The sequence below is a fragment of the Piliocolobus tephrosceles genome, chromosome 6, assembly GCF_002776525.5.
Source record: "Piliocolobus tephrosceles isolate RC106 chromosome 6, ASM277652v3, whole genome shotgun sequence".
Lineage (NCBI taxonomy): Eukaryota > Metazoa > Chordata > Mammalia > Primates > Cercopithecidae > Piliocolobus > Piliocolobus tephrosceles.
The window spans coordinates 94,020,103-94,035,534 of NC_045439.1; the positions used below are offsets into that span (position 1 = coordinate 94,020,103).

The 15,432-nt window shown below is 48.2% G+C and overlaps 1 protein-coding gene and 1 pseudogene across 15 annotated transcripts in view; both read right to left on the reverse strand.

Moving 5' to 3' along the window:
• TM6SF1 (transmembrane 6 superfamily member 1) overlaps positions 1 to 4,893 on the reverse strand; it is a 31,879-nt gene extending 26,986 nt beyond the window's left edge. For 2 of the 15 annotated variants that reach the window (XM_023194307.2, XM_023194312.2), the window contains exons 1-2: positions 4,428 to 4,881; positions 3,830 to 3,892 (exon numbers count right to left, since the gene is read on the reverse strand). In XM_023194307.2, the coding sequence (XP_023050075.1) occupies positions 3,830 to 3,892; positions 4,428 to 4,519 (155 nt within the window). In that variant the 5' untranslated portion in view covers positions 4,520 to 4,881. Of the gene's footprint in view, positions 1 to 3,829; positions 3,893 to 4,427 lie in introns of all 15 variants that reach the window. The other 13 variants (XM_023194322.2, XM_023194319.2, XR_002726772.2 and 10 more) reach the window with 12 other exon arrangements.
• Positions 4,894 to 14,655: 9,762 nt separating this feature from the next.
• On the reverse strand, positions 14,656 to 14,698 carry LOC111527819 (annotated as a pseudogene).
• Between the last annotated feature and the right edge of the window lie 734 nt (positions 14,699 to 15,432).

Sequence of the window (15,432 nt, forward strand, 5' to 3'; positions counted from 1 at the left end):
AAAGTCACATCATTGCATCCATCTGTTTATTAATTAATTCAAAAACATATCAAGGAAAAAATTGTATTGTGTACCCCTATGTGGTAGCCATTGTTGCAGGCCCTAGGAGACTGGATAAAAAAGAGAAGTCCTTGCCTACAGGGAGGAACCTATCTCAATGGACTCTGAGCTCTACCACGTAGGAGTTTTCCTGTAGTCCAACAGCAATACTCTCCCTCTCACACCTCCAGCACTGACAGGGTTTCCAATTCTAGACAAAATACTACCTGGCCCACTCCAATGGCTTGCTACACCAGGACCTCTTCAGCTTGGAGCAGCTACAAGCACCACTCCTCAGCTGAGACCCCTCCACACCACCACAGCCCAACATTGAGACCTTTGGATAACTTTCACCACCCCTAGGAGAGAGAAAGAGAAGAATAGAAGGAGGGAGGGAAGGGGGGAACAAATAGATGGTGAGTGGATGGATAGGTGGATGGATGATAGATGAATGGATGGATGGATGATGGATGGATGAATGGATAGATAATGGATGAATCGATGGATGATGGGTAAATGGGTGGATGATGGGTGGATGGATGGATGGATGATAGATGAATTGACGGATGGTGGAGGATGATGCATAAATGGATGAATGGATGACGGATGGATGAATGGATAGATGATGGAGGATGATGGATAAATGGATGGATGGATGATGGATGGATGAATGGATAGATGATAGATGAGTGGATGGATGGATTATGGGTGAATGTATGGAGGATGGATGGATAGATGATAGATGGATCAGTTCTATGATAAGAATGAGAAGGCCAGGCACAGTGGCTCACACCTGTAATTCCAGCACTTTGGGAGGTTGAGGCAGGTGGATCACCTGAGGTCAGGAGTTTGGGACCAGTCTGGCCAACATGGCGAAACCCCATCTCTACTAAAAATACAAAAAATTAGCCAGGCGAGGTGGCAGATGCCTGTAATCCCAGCTACTCGGGAGGCTGAGGCAGTAGAATTGCTTAAACCTGGGGGTTGGAGGCTGCAGTGAGCCGAGATTGAGCCATTACCCTCCAGCTTGGGCAACAGAGCAAGAGTCTGTCTCAAAAAATAATAATAATTAATTAATTAAATTTTAAAAAAAGAATGAGGGTGGCTGTTTCAATGTCCAGGTGAGAAACTGAAAAATAGGAGGTTTCTGGTGATTGCACATCAGTGGTTGCTCCAGGATCCTCCCGTGGGGATGAGCTGAAGAAGGAGGAAGCCAATGTGGGTCAAGAGTGTGATGCTGGGCTGAAGAATCCTGTGAGGAGGGAAGAGGTGGGTGTGCTGGGTCAGCTGACAGGCATTTTAATGGTGAACAGCCTGAGACAGGTGGTGGTCGGGTGACAACTCCAGTCCTCAATCCTACCAAGGGCCTGCACTCACTGCCAGCAGGGTCGCGTGGCTGGTGCTCTTCTGGAGCAGGAGAGAGCAGTGTAAAGTGGTTCACAGCATCCTCTCATGCTCTTAGCTCCAGGAGAGGAGGGAAAAATGAAGGGAAAATAGGGCAGCAGATCATCTCTGACTCTTGGCACTGTCCCCAGAGACCCTCCTACAACAGCCAAGTGCAGGACTTGCTCACCACAGGAGAAAGAGGTCCTGCAGGGACTCGGGGACAGGTAAGGGCTGCGACTAACCCCAGGATGAGAAAGTTGCTAGTCTTGGGGGCTGGGAGGGCCTGCTGATGCCCTTTTATGGACAAACACCTACTGAGAGGGGACATGCATGGATGAGTGTGAGCAGTGTGTGTCTCAGTGAGAGAGGGAGACAGAACACGCTCAATCCTTTCCTTGCCTCTCTCTTTTTTTTTTTTTTTTTTGAGATGGAGTCTCGCTCTGTCACCCAGGCTGGAGTGCAGTGGCGCAACCTCGGCTCACCGCAAGCTCCACCTCCCGGGTTCACGCCATTCTTCTGCCTCAGCCTCCGGAGTAGCTGGGACTGCAGGCGCCCGCCACCACGCCCGGCTAATTTTTTGTATTTTTAGTACAGACGGGGTTTCACCGTGTTAGCCAGGATGGTCTCGATCTCCTGACCTAGTGATCCACCCTCCTCAGCCTCCCAAAGTGCTGGGATTACAGGCATGAGCCACCACGCCCGGCCTACCTGGCCTCTCAAACTAATTTTCTTTTTCTGGTTTTCAGAGTTGCATAAAAGGTTTGGTGGGAAGGAAACTCGATTTAACAAAGTCAAACATACCTGAGTGCCTACAATGCACATGGCGCTGGCCTGGGCAGGACAGTACAGAGGGGTGAGATATAGCCGGGGCAGGTAAGTTCTGACCACAAGAAAGTAACTCTCGGGAGAAAGGTGCAAACAAGGGACTGAGGGAGCTCAAAGGAGAGAGAGGGAGGATCTGCAAAAGGTAGAAATGGCCATGAAGTCCAGGTGCGGCTTCAACAGTCTGCGACAGGAGGAAGGCAGCATCCGGGTCAGGGAGCAGCAGAAGTCTGGGCTAGAGGCTGGAGAGGAGGAGGAGTGGTCAAGGGGCAAAGGCAGGCTGGTGTGGCGGGAGCACTAATGCGTGGGCTGGGACTGGGGACAGAGGCTGAGAAACACGCGGGGGGCTGGGCAGGGGGACTTGCACGGGAGCCTTTGCCACAGTCCAGGTCAGAAAGGGCCAGTGCCAGGGAGAACTGAAAGGAGAGAACAGACACTAGAGCCCCAGGACTTGTGGGGAAGGAGACAGTAGGAGGAAGGTAGTGGAGAAAGAAGAGAGAGGAATCAAAGGCCACTGGGGTTTTAACCTGCAAGAGGACAAGAAGAATGGCTGACACTAATTATTCAAAACGCTGTGCTTGCCAATGCGCTCCACCATGCACAGCAATACATAATTCAGTCTGTATTCAGTAAATGCCATCACCATCTTCCCAGTGGCTGAGGCCAAAACCTAGGGCTCACCCTCAAATCCTCTCTTTGCTGCCATGCAGCCCTCTTCAGTAAGCCCCATCTGTTCACCTTCCAAAATACTGACTATGCCCCTCCAATTCCTTCCCCTGCACTGCTCCATTTTCCTGCCCCACAGGCTCCATTCCCAGATCTTCCCATAGCTCAAGTGTTACCTCCTCCTAGAAGCCTTCCCTGGGCACCGGCCCCCTCCCCAGTCACCCTATTTTATTATCTTCATAGTATGTCACTATCTATGTATTATCTGTCTGTCTCATTACCTGCCTCCACAACCTCTTCTGGCTTGTTCATAGCTGTGTCACCAACACTTGGAACAGTGCCAAACACACAGTAGGCACTCAATATATCTTCACTGAACGGCCCATAATGCTCTTTTTTGAGGTTCTCCCATGCCCTATATTGACAGGCATGTAATATTCGGTGGCCTGGAGCAGCTGCCTCTAGGGGATGCCTCCAGAGACTGGGTCAGACCAAGGGCAGACACTGCTGGTGCATGGTGAGCACTCAGTGTGGGTGCTGCCTGGATCAGGCGGCCCAGCAGCTAGAGAAGAGGAAGTTACCACCCTATGTACAGACACTCCAAGGCTTGACCAGCTGAAGGGGGTTTGCAGCCTACAGACTGATGCAATTTCCTTCGCACCAACAGCTGAGAAACATAGCAGGTTACTTCCTCCTCCCTCCAGACAGCAACCAACTTCAGCAGGCACCGAGGCTGGCGCCTATCCCAACACCCGGCGACCCTCAAACCTTCAGCTGCCCGCTGCAAGTTGGTCAGTGATCCCTGCAGTGGAGTGGGAGGCAGGGCTTCGAACCCAAGCCCTGTCCCCCTCCGTCGGCCTCACCCATTTCCTTCGCATTGAAGTGTTCTGCCCTCTGCTGCCAGTCCCCATCCTACCAGCTCAGGCACTGAGCATTTCTCCATTCACAACGCCCCTTCACAAAAAGGTCTCCGTGGAACCTTACAATAGGACGCACACAAAGACCGCTTGACAGGAAGACCGAGGCCAGACCACACCGTCAGTGCCAAAGCCAGGCCTAGAACCCACGTCTCTGCCTGTTGGTTCCGGTCTATTTCTGCTAGTCATTCACAACAGTTTCTAAAATTAATAAGAAATGATAAGTATGCGAAAGTCCATACATGGAAACGTTCCCGTGAGATGCAAAAAGAACAAGGCACGCACGAGCTGACACGGCCAGGCTCATAGTGTCCGTGTTTGTTCCTCTCCCCACCGGCCCCGGGCCCCTCCAGGGCAGGGGTATTGACCCCTGTGTCCCCGGGCACCTGGCGCGGTGCTGGCACCACATCCCGAAATGCGCCAGCCTGGGCACTTCAGGGCCTGGCTCCACGACCGGGCCCGTGCGACCCCTGGGACGCCCCCCTCTGTCCCGCGGCGGACGATCCCAGCCCCCTCGGAAAAGTTGCGAAGCTCCCGCCGCGCCGAACCAACTCCCGCCGCCCCTCGGCGCGACCCCCGCCGCCTCCGCTCACTCACTCGTGCTGGGCAGCCAGGTGGTTGAAGACATAGGTGACCGGGATAGCCGAGAGGGACAGCACGAAGACCCCGGTGGCCGCAGAGGCACTCATCGCAGCCGCCGCGCCGCTCGCCCTTCACCGCATCCCGCTGGGCGCCCCGCCCCAGCTTCCGGCGGCGCCCGCGCCCCCTCGGCGCTTGCCCTTCGAGGCGCCCCAGCCGCGCTCCCCGCGCCGCGCCCTCAGCGGCGTCCCCTCAGCGGTGTCCCCTCCGCGCGCCCTCCCAGCCCGCAGCCGCCCCCCGCGCCCGGCCTCGCCTCCCTGAGTGCGCAGGGCCGCGGTGCAGTCCCGGGAGGCGTCCTCGCAGTGCTTCTGCCAGGGGCGCCAGGGCTCAGCGGCGAGCACCCGGCGGCTCCGAGGGGCGGCGACACCCCCGCAGGGGGACAGGTGCCCCTGGTTGCGCGCGCTCGGAGGGAGGGCCCGGGGCATGGCGGGAACCGGTCATCGACGAGCTGGAGAGGCGCGGGGTTGAGCTGCGGGCCCGGGGTGTCAGAGCAGGAAGGGCCCGCGGGATCGTCTATGGGGGAGCCCACGGCCCAGAAGTGGGAAAGGACAAAATGCCCCTGAAACCTCGGAACCTCTCCGCTCCAGCAGCCATCCGCGGGCAGCAGGCACAGCCCCTGCACGGAGCCGGAATCTGGTTTTTAAACCCTGGCTCTCCACTCACCAGCTGTTGACTTTGGTCAAATTACTTAACCTCTCTGTCTTTTCCCTTATCTGGGACATGGGGATAACCCACTTCATAGTGTGACCGTGGGGTTAACTGAGTTCATACCTACAAAGCGCGTTATCCTCCGCTGCTCACTATACCATCTCCTGCAATTCTTTTTTTTTCTTTTCTCTCTCTCTCTTTTTTTTTTTAATTGAAATGGACATAAATGCCGAGACTTTCTAAGCGACTACAGCGCCATTCATTGCTACTCCAGGATGCATTCCTGGAGGCCAGGTTGCCACCAGCCAGCCTGCACTGGGCCTTGCAGGATACAAAGACTGGAAGATAAGCCTCTCCCTCTGAATGATAGATGCCTACTGGTATGGAAAATATTGTGTGTCAAGTGTTGTGCTGACTACTCAAGCTGGCTTTCTGAAGGGCAGTGAGTTCCAGGAGGAGAACAGCTTAAGCAACCGAGGGAGGTACCGGCATGTACTTACCGTCCTTACAATTTCCAGGGAATTTAAGAGACCATTTAGGTGTTTTTGCTGTTGCCATTTGAGGGGTTTATTTTTATTTTATTTATTTATTTTTGAGACGGAGTCTCGCTCTGTCGCCCAGGCTGGAGTGCACTGGCGCGATCTTGGTTCACTGCAAGCTCCACCTCCCGGGTTCACGCCGTTCTCCTGCCTCAGCCTCCAGAGTAACTGGGACTACAGGCGCCTGCCACCACTCCCGGCTAATTTTCTGTATTTTTAGTAGAGACGGGGTTTCACCGTGGTCTCGATCTCCTGACCTCATGATCCCCCCGCCTCAGTGTCCCAAAGTGCTGGGATTACAGACATGAGCCGCCGCGCCGGGCCTATTTTTATTTTTATTTTTTTAAGACAGAGTCTCACTCTGCAAACCAGGCTGGAGGCAGTGGAGATATTAGGGCTCACTGCAGTCCCCACTTCCCCAGGCCAACCCATCCTCCCAGATTAGCCTCCCTAGCTGCTGGGACTACAGTCTCACGCCACCTCTTCTTTGTAGAGGCAGGGTCTCACTGTGTTGCCCAGGCTGGTCTCAAACTCCTGGGCTTACATGATCCTCCCTCCGTCGCCTCCCAAGGTGCTGAGATTACAGGTGTGAGCCATCACACCTGGCCTCTAAAAGACCATTTGGCTCATTTTAAACATGAGGAAAATGAGCTACAAGGAGGCTAAGGGCCTGTTCCAGGGCCACTCTGCTTTTCAAAAGTCAGTTCTCCTAATCCCTCATCTTAGTTCTTCTTGAAGCCTTCTCCAACTCTGAGTGCGTAACGATAAAGCCTTGGCCCACACTGCGACATATCAAAAGTTTCTCCAAGAGGTGTCCTCACCTGTTACCTGCACATCACCCTCTTCCACCCCTAACCTTCACCACTCTCCTTAAACTCCTGCTTCCTCCCTGACAAGAGACACCTCCTCCTATACCTCTGATCTCCCAGCCAGGCTCCCAAGCCAGCCCATCCCTTCCATCAAGACCCAACCTTGTTGGATCAATCTCACCTTCTCAGTGCTGCTCCCTCAGAGCCCACAAGGGACCCAAGTGACATGGCAAAGCTTCAAGGTATTGTGATATACATATTGGGAATTACATGATTTTTTTGTTGACAACAGTTTCTCTCTTAATGCTGAAAATATGAGTGGTCAGAATTCTTGTAGTTGGGAAGAGTTTTTCATAGGAACCTTCCCTGGCTTTTGGGATAAGTGAACCCCTCTGGTTGCCCTGGATCCTTCCCCTCAACCTAGACACATGCTCAAGTATCTTCCAATTCAGAAATCTGCTCCCTGAACCTGAGTGTCCTGTTTTTTTGTTTGTTTTGTTTTGTTTTTTGTTCGTTTGTTCATCTTTGAGACAAAGTCTCGCTCTTTCACTCAGGCGGGAGTGAAGTGGTGCGATCTCGGCTCACTGCAACCTCTGCCCTGCCCCCGCTGGGTTCAAGCAATTCTGCCTCAGCCTCCCAAGGAACTGGGATTACAGGTGCCCACCACCTCGCCCGGCTAATTTTTGTATTTTTAGTATAGATGGGGTTTCACCATGTTGGCCAGACTGGTCTCAAACTCCTGAACTCAGGCAATCCACATGCCTCTGTCTCCCAAAGTGCTGGGATTACAGGTGTGAACCACTGCACCCAGCCCTGAGTGTCCTCTTTTGCCTACCAGCTTCTCTCGTTTTTTTCTCAGACACATTTCGTTTTAATGGCCACATCTATGATGCTAGATCCCAAATAACAAGCCCTGACCTGTTATTCCCTTAGCATGGTTGCCTGGGCATCCTGGTGGCACCTCACAATGTCAGAACGGAATTCCTCATTTCCTCAAGACACACTTCTGCTTTATCTCATCTGGTGGCCCCACGATTCGCCCACTCACCCAAGCCGGAAGCCTGGCAGCCATCAGTTCCCACCTCTCCGGAATTCCTTTGGTGACACAGTTCTACCAATGCGACATTCCAAATATCACTCAAATCTGTTTGCTCCTCCCTATCTGCACCGCCTCTTAGTTTTGGTCTATACTGCCTCTCATCTAAACATGTCCTAGTCTCCTCCCTCTGATTCCTGCTTCTGACCTCAGTTGACTCAGCTGCTGTAGAAGGCCTTACCTGACTGCCCTCCTGCAAGGAGCACTTGATAGGTGCTTGGCCTATCAAGCACCCTGCTTTATTTGATTCAGAGTACTTTTACTATCTAAAATTATCTGGCTTACACCTTTGTATACTGGTCTGGATCTCTCCTCCATGATAATGGAAGCTCCTCAAGATCGGGAACCTTCTCTGGCTCTTTCATTGTTCCAGTCCCATCATCTAGATTAATGCCCAGTACATAGGAGGTGCTCAAGAAATATTTGTAGGCCAGGCGCAGTAGTTCAGCCTGTAATCTCGGCACTTTGGGAGGCCGAGGCGGACAGATCACTTGAGGTCAGGAGTTTGAGACCAGCTTAGACAACATGGTGAAACCCCATCTCTACTAAAAATACAAAAATTAATCGGGCATGGTGGCGTGTGCCTGTAATCCCAGCTACTCAGAAGGCTGAGGCACAAGAATCACTTGAACCCAGGAGGCGGAGGTTGCAGTGAGCAGAGATCATGCCACTGCACTGCAGCATGGGTGATAGAGCAAGACTCTGTCTCAAAAAAAAAAAAAAAAAAATGTGTTCAGTGAATGAATACTCTAGATCATTATTGCTCAACAGAAATATACTGTGAGTCACATGTATTATTTTATTTTATTTTTATTTATTAATTTTGTATCAAGACCTAATCTCAGTCTGCTGCCCAGGCTAGAGTGCAGTGGTGTGATCCTGGCCCACTGCAGCCTCTACCTCCCTGGTTCAAGCAATTCTTGTGCCTCAGCCTCCCAAGTAGCTGGGATTACAGGCGTGCGCCACCATACCTGGCTACTTTTTGTATTTTTGGTAGAGATGGGGTTTCTCCATGTTGCCCAGGCTGGTCTTGAACTCCTGACCTCAAGTGATCTGCCCAACTCGGCCTTCCAAAGTGCTGGGATTACAGGCATGAGCCACTGCGCCCAGCCACATGTATAATTTTAAATATTCTTGTAGCCATATCAAAAAGGTTTAAAGAAACAGTAAAAAATAATTTATAATATATTTTAGCCCAATATATCAAAAAGATTATCATTTTAACAAGTCATCAACATGAAATATATTAATGAGATACTTTATAATCTTTTTCCATTCTGAGTCTTCAAAATCCCATGTGTGTTTGACATAGTACATCTCAACTCAGACTGGTCATATTTCAAGTGCTCAACAGCCACATGTGGCTAGTGGCTTCTGTATTGGACATGGCAGCTCTAGACTTACCCCTCCTGTCATACTGACCTGGCTTCAGTTGTGCCATTTTACTATTGTAAAAATAGATATGATAATTACATCACTAATCAATTCATTTTATCAACAAACATCCTCAGAGAGTCTGCTGTTTCCATCATTATTCTAAGAAGTGAGCATACAAAGATGAATTACAAATTGCCCAAGAGGACCACAGACTAGTATGAGAGAGAAAGACATGTAAACAATTACCATATAATGCAATAAAAATATATAAGCCAATTGCTATAGGAAACAGCAAATTTGGTCTGGAGGATCCAAGAAAAGCCTCAGAGGGAAGTGAGGCTTTAGACCAGCCTTGAAGAACAAGTAGAAGCTGGCCAAACAGACACGGAAGAGGTTGGGCTTTCCAGGCAACAGAGACACAACATGTTAAAGGCAGAAAGAAATGTGTGAGAAAGCTTGCCACTTTATGAAGTGCAAGTAATTTGCGCTGGTTGGAAATACTGGGATGTCGTGTGCTGGGGGCTGGCAGGAGGTGAAGATGGAGAGAGATCAGGGGCTCAATCTCAGAGAAGATTATAAATCTTAAATGATTTGTAGATGAGGCCAGGCGTGGTGGCTCATGCCTATAATCCCAGCACTTTGGGAGGCTGAGGTGAGAGGATCACTTGAAGCCAGGAGTTGGAGACCAGCTTGGGCAACATAATGAGACCTTATCTCTACCCCGCCCCACCAAAAATTTAGCCAGGTGTGGTGGCATGCACCTATAGTTCCAGCTACTCTGGAGGCTGAGGTGGGAGGATTACTTGAGCCCAGGAGGTCGAGGCTGCAGTGAGCCATGATTGTGCTACTGCATTCCAGCTTGGGCAACAGAATGAGACCCCATCTCTGAAAACTAAAAAAAATAAACCGTGTAAGTGGGAGGAGGGATGGACTTGATCAGAGTAGCATATTTAAAGCTCTGTCTGGTAGCTGGCATGGACCATGGTTTACAAGGAAGAGGGATAGGAGGCAGAAAGAATAATTAGGAGGCTCCTACAATTGTCCTGTCAAGAGAGGATGAGCCCTGAACCAAGGTAATGGCAGTGAGAGGGAAGAGGAGCAAAAGAAGACACAGGTGTGAAAGATCTGGATAGGAATTGGAGACGGCTGGGAGGAGGGCACTAGAGATGATTTTGGTTGTGGACATGTTGGGTTTTCAGTACCCAGGGGCTCCCAGGAATAGCTGTCAACTGTTTGGGTACTCATCTGCGGCACCAAGAGAGGCACAAGTTACAGAGAGTTTGGGGGTCATTAGCATAGAGGTGGGGCTTAAAACAAAGGAAATGAATTCAATGTCCCAGGAAGAGGAGAGAGCCAAAGAGAATGGTGAACAGAAGCCACTTCAGAGAGGTTGGTGAGTCTTTCCACCAGCAGAACAGCCATGGGGATCTGAACTCGATAACAGAAACATCCAACAGCCCAACACTGAGACCTGCTCCCTTACAGCCCACAAGGGACCCAAGCGACATGGCAGTGTTTGAGGTATTGTGATGTATGTATCGGAGATTACATGATTTTTGTTGACAACAGTTTCTCTCGATGCTGAAAATATGGGTGGTTGGAATGCTTGTAGTTGGGAAGAAGTTTTCACAGGAAACTTCCCTGGGTTTTGGGGTAAGTCGTAAACCCAACAAATAAAATCTGATTTTGTGACAATACAGTATTCTGTAGATTAAACAGTAATTCCATCAATTCTATCTCCTGTAATTCTCACAACTGCTGTCTGAAGAACATAGAGCCATTTATGGATGAAGAAACTGGGGCTGGGCCAGTTGCGGTGGCTCAAACCTGTAATCCCAGCACTTTGGGAGGCCGAGGTGGGTGGATCACGAGGTCAGGAGATAGAGACCATCTTGGCCAACATAGTGAAACCCCACCTCTACTAAAAATACAAAAAAAATTAGCTGGGCGTGGTGGCGGGTGCCTGTAGTCCCAGCTACCCAGGAGACTGAGGCAGGAGAATGGCATGAACCCGGGAGGCAGAGCTTGCAGTGAGCGAGATCGCACCCCTGCACTCCAGTCTGGGCGACAGAGCGAGACTCTGTCTCAAAAAAAAAAAAAAAGAAAGAAACTGGGGCTGAAAGAAGTTTGCCAAATTCAAATGTCTAAGAAGACGCAGGGCAAACTGGAATTCACATCTTCTGACTTAAAGTAGCTAGACTCATGATATCATAGCTGACCCCCAGCAAAGCTCCATGCCCAGCACCTTAGACAATGATGTTTGGACATGCTTTGATTTAATCATTTGACTCATTGTCCAGGAGACTAAGGTCTGAAGTTCTGCTCAGTGTAGGTCAATTCCAAAATTATTGTTTGAAAAAGCGTTGTATATGGCTTTTTAAAAAGGCATTCAGGCCGGGTGTGGTGGGTCACACTTGTAACCCCAGCACTTTGGGAGGCCCAGGTGGGTGGATCATTTGAGGTCAGGAGTTCAAGACCAGCCTGGCCAACATGGTGAAACCCATCTCTACTAAAAATACAAAAATTAAGGCCGGGTGCGGTGGCTCAAACCTGTAATCCCAGCACTTTGGGAGGCCGAGGCGGGCGGATCACAAGGTCGGGAGATCGAGACCATCCTGGCTAACACGGTGAAACCCCATCTCTACTAAAAAAATACAAAAAACTAGCCGGGCGAGGTGGCGGGTGCCTGTAGTCCCAGCTACTCGGGAGGCTGAGGCAGGAGAATGGTGTGAACCCGGGAGGCGGAGCTTGCAGTGAGCTGAGATCTGGCCACTGCACTCCAGCTTGGGCGACAGAGCGAGACTCCGTCTCAAAAAAAAAAAAAAAAAAAAACAAAAAACAAAAATTAGCTGGGTGTGGTGGCACACACTTGTAATCACAGCTACTTGGGAGGCCGAGGCATGAGAATCACTTGAACCCTGGAAGCAGAGGCTGCAGTGAGCCAAGATCGTATCACTGCACACCAAACTGGGCAACAGAGCAAGAAAGACTCCGTCTCAAAAGAAAAAAAAAAAGTCATTCAAACAATAAAGATGTTTTTTGATTTTTGTTTTCTGCTTTTTAAGGAGCATCGATCTTGCAAGCCATAAAGGCTAATATTGCAGCTGTGACAAAGCATCAAATTTGACTCCAAGCTTCCTGGAAGCAAAAATAGAAACACAGAGGCTGTATAATGCCAATTACCTGAGAAAGACACGGTGTTTTATAATGCAAATGCAAAAATCACTGACTTAACTGACTAATCAGGATTAAATGCAAAGCCCCCACCTTACCATGCCTGTTTCTGCCACAGAGGGGAAGTGAAAGCAGAATTTTGAGGAACTTGGTCACATTGAAGCAGGAACAATGGAAGAGTGGGGCTGGGCAGATTAATGATCTTCAGGAAAAGTAAAGTGGAAGTTGGCCCCGCTTTCACTCTTTAGCCCCCAGCTCCTGAATATTCACTGTCTTCCCCTCATCACATGCTTCCATTCTCCTTTTTAAAAAAATCTTTTTGATAAAAGTTGTGTTTGTGTACTTATGAAAGGCTACCCACTCTAGATGAATGTGCAAGAGGCACATTCAGATTTATCTATGGGGTGTATGGGGACAGAACAAATGATCTGAGAGAGACCAGGGCAAGGAGATGTGCTTAGTGTGTAGGTCACTAGGATCCTCTCTGAAGAAGAAATCAGGGAGGGCCTGGCCCACCTGAAAAGAAAACTCTGGAAGAATCTACTGATGAATGAATCTCCCTAAGTCTTTCCAGTAACCCCGAGTGCTGTGACTAAGGCTGCAATTATTAACATGGGTTTGGGAGGGAGGAGGGTAAAGGTGACTGTGAGTCCAACCCCTAACACAGTGCCAGGCATACAGCAGATGCACAATTAATGTTAACTGAAGAGGGGAAAGGAGAGATGAAAAAAGCAAGCAGGGGGAAAAGAAGGGAAGGAAATCGAGAGGGAAGGAAGGAGTTCTGAAGAAAAAAGTGATATGAAAATAAAATGATGGGAGAGGTAAAGTTAGCATGTCAAATGTTTTTCAAAGGTCTTGTGCAGTTGCCAGAGGAGGTCTGCAATTTCGTCCTGGGTTTCCTAGCAACCAAAGCAAGGAGGGAAACATAATCAGTTATAACATTCACAGTGTCCATAAGGTAAAAACAGATCTGTTGCTCAGAAAAACTCTTCCCTGGTTCCTCTTAAAGGGAACACCATGTCATATAGTTTATCCTCAGCAACACTTCTGCAATAAATACAGAATCAAATTCTGAACAATTGTCTCTCAGAACATCCTCAAGGCAGGTGATTGGCATATTGTCAAGTGCCACACAGGACACTCAAGTGGTCAAAACAATTATATATAGACAAACAACTTTCTGAAGTTCTGGCTCGTTTTCAGTGATACATTTTACAATATCTGGGAACAGGGATGAAAATACCTTCCTGGCACCCACACCATCACTTCTAGTCCAAGCCCAGGACAAACATCACCAAATGATCACTGAACTTTTTCCCACTGAGACTGGACATTGCCTCATAATCCTTTCCAACTGTACTCATTAATAGGGTTCTTCTCCCACGCCAACTTGAATCTATCTGCCAGCTCTGATCAAAGGGAATTGGTGAATAGCCTTCAAGCAATGCTCTATTAATATGATTTCATATAATAAAGCTTGAATACAAATGAGGCAAGAGGGAGTGTGAAGTTATAATGGCTGACAAGAAAGAAGAAATATTATATATTGATAGGTAAGGATAAAATGTAATGGTTTGACAAGCAAAGAAATGGATAATTTGACATTCTGTATGAAAAAGGTGAATTAGAACAAGGACTAAATCAAAACCCAATGTTGCTGTAGTATCCAGACTGTTGCTGGGTGTGTCTTTCTCATACATACACACACATGCACACACACATTTTTTTCCCTTTAGAGACAGGGTCTTGCTATGTTTGCCAGGCTGACCTTGATCTCTTGGGCTCAAGCAATCCTCCCACCTCAACCTCCTGAGTATCTGGGACTACAGGTGTGCACCACCAATCTCAACTCTGTTTTATTTTTTAAAGAAGAAAAAACACAGTACTTGAAAACAGGAAAGGGTTCTACTAGTAGACCAGAAAATGTGAAGGATACATGGAAGATTATGCTGTTACTTTGGGTGCCCCTAATAAACCACATCTCTCCTACCACTTGACTTTGAACTTGGCTATGTAATTTGCTTTGGCCAATGAGACATTAGGAAATGTAAGCAGAGGCTTATAAAACTGCTTGTACATTAGGGTTTAATCCTCTTAGAAGGAACCTAAGCCACCATGCTGTCAGGAAGCTCAACCAGCCATGTGGAAAGGCTAACACGGAGAAGAACTAAGGTCCCTGGCTGACAACCTGAATTGAGATCCCAGCCAGTAGGTATCACTAATCCCCTTGGGGATTTCCTAGAAAGAAAAAGAAACAGAACTTTCACCTGACACGAACAACATTGAGTCCAAGGAAAAGGACAACATGGGATACAAGAAATTGAAACCCCAAAGAAGTGAAAGAAGCCGGCAAGAGATTAACAGGATTCATCATTTTTGGATGCCCAAAAGGATTTCTTTAGACCAACAGTTCAAATGGCATGAGGATTTACATTTATTAATATTCCCTGGCTCCAATCATATTAATTGGCTCTTTTTTTCATGGGGGTTTTTCAGTAAAACAAAACAAAACAAAACAAAACCCAAAAAACAAAAACAAAAAAACAGAAAACCTGCTAGACAAATTCTAAAAGAGCTGTAACAATTGGTTATTTAGTTAGTAATATTTACATAGTCACAAAGCTGAAATACTATTTTAAAGTTTTTAATTTTTGAAACAACTATAGGCAAAACATAGAAAACTTACTTAGAGTCACAAAATAAAATGTAAATTTTATAAACGTTTACCCTGTAAGAACAGTAACTGACAAAAATTGAGGTGAGGTCGGGGCGGGGGGGTGGTGGGGGCGCAGAAAATATGCTTCTTTTTTAAAAAAACAAAATTGAAATCCCCTCTGCAGTCCTGGTCCTCTCTCTCCATCTCTAGAAGCAATCACTCTCCTGAAATTGGGGCATAGTCAGCCCATATTTATATACTTTACCTATAAACAATAGATAGTTACTTTATAAAAATTTAAAGTTTATGTAAATAATATCCTTACATGTTTTTTTCACTTAACATAAGTTCTTGAAATCCACTGATTTTTACACATTTGGTCATTCATTTTCACTGTTACAGTATTGACCTTACCACAATTTTTCATTCCCCTCACTAATGGGCCACCGAGTTGTTTCACTACTATAAACCACGTTGTAGTGAATATCCTTGTACTGCTCGCCTTGTGCACATGCTCAGGAGTTTCTCCAGAGCACCAATGCCTAAAAGTGAAATGGCCAGGTGCTGGGTGCGTGCACGTTGTTTGGAGCCTCTTTATACTTGGTCGGTTCATCGCTTCTCTGTGATTTGGCTGAGATCAAGTGTGTACTTGATCAGTCCAGGA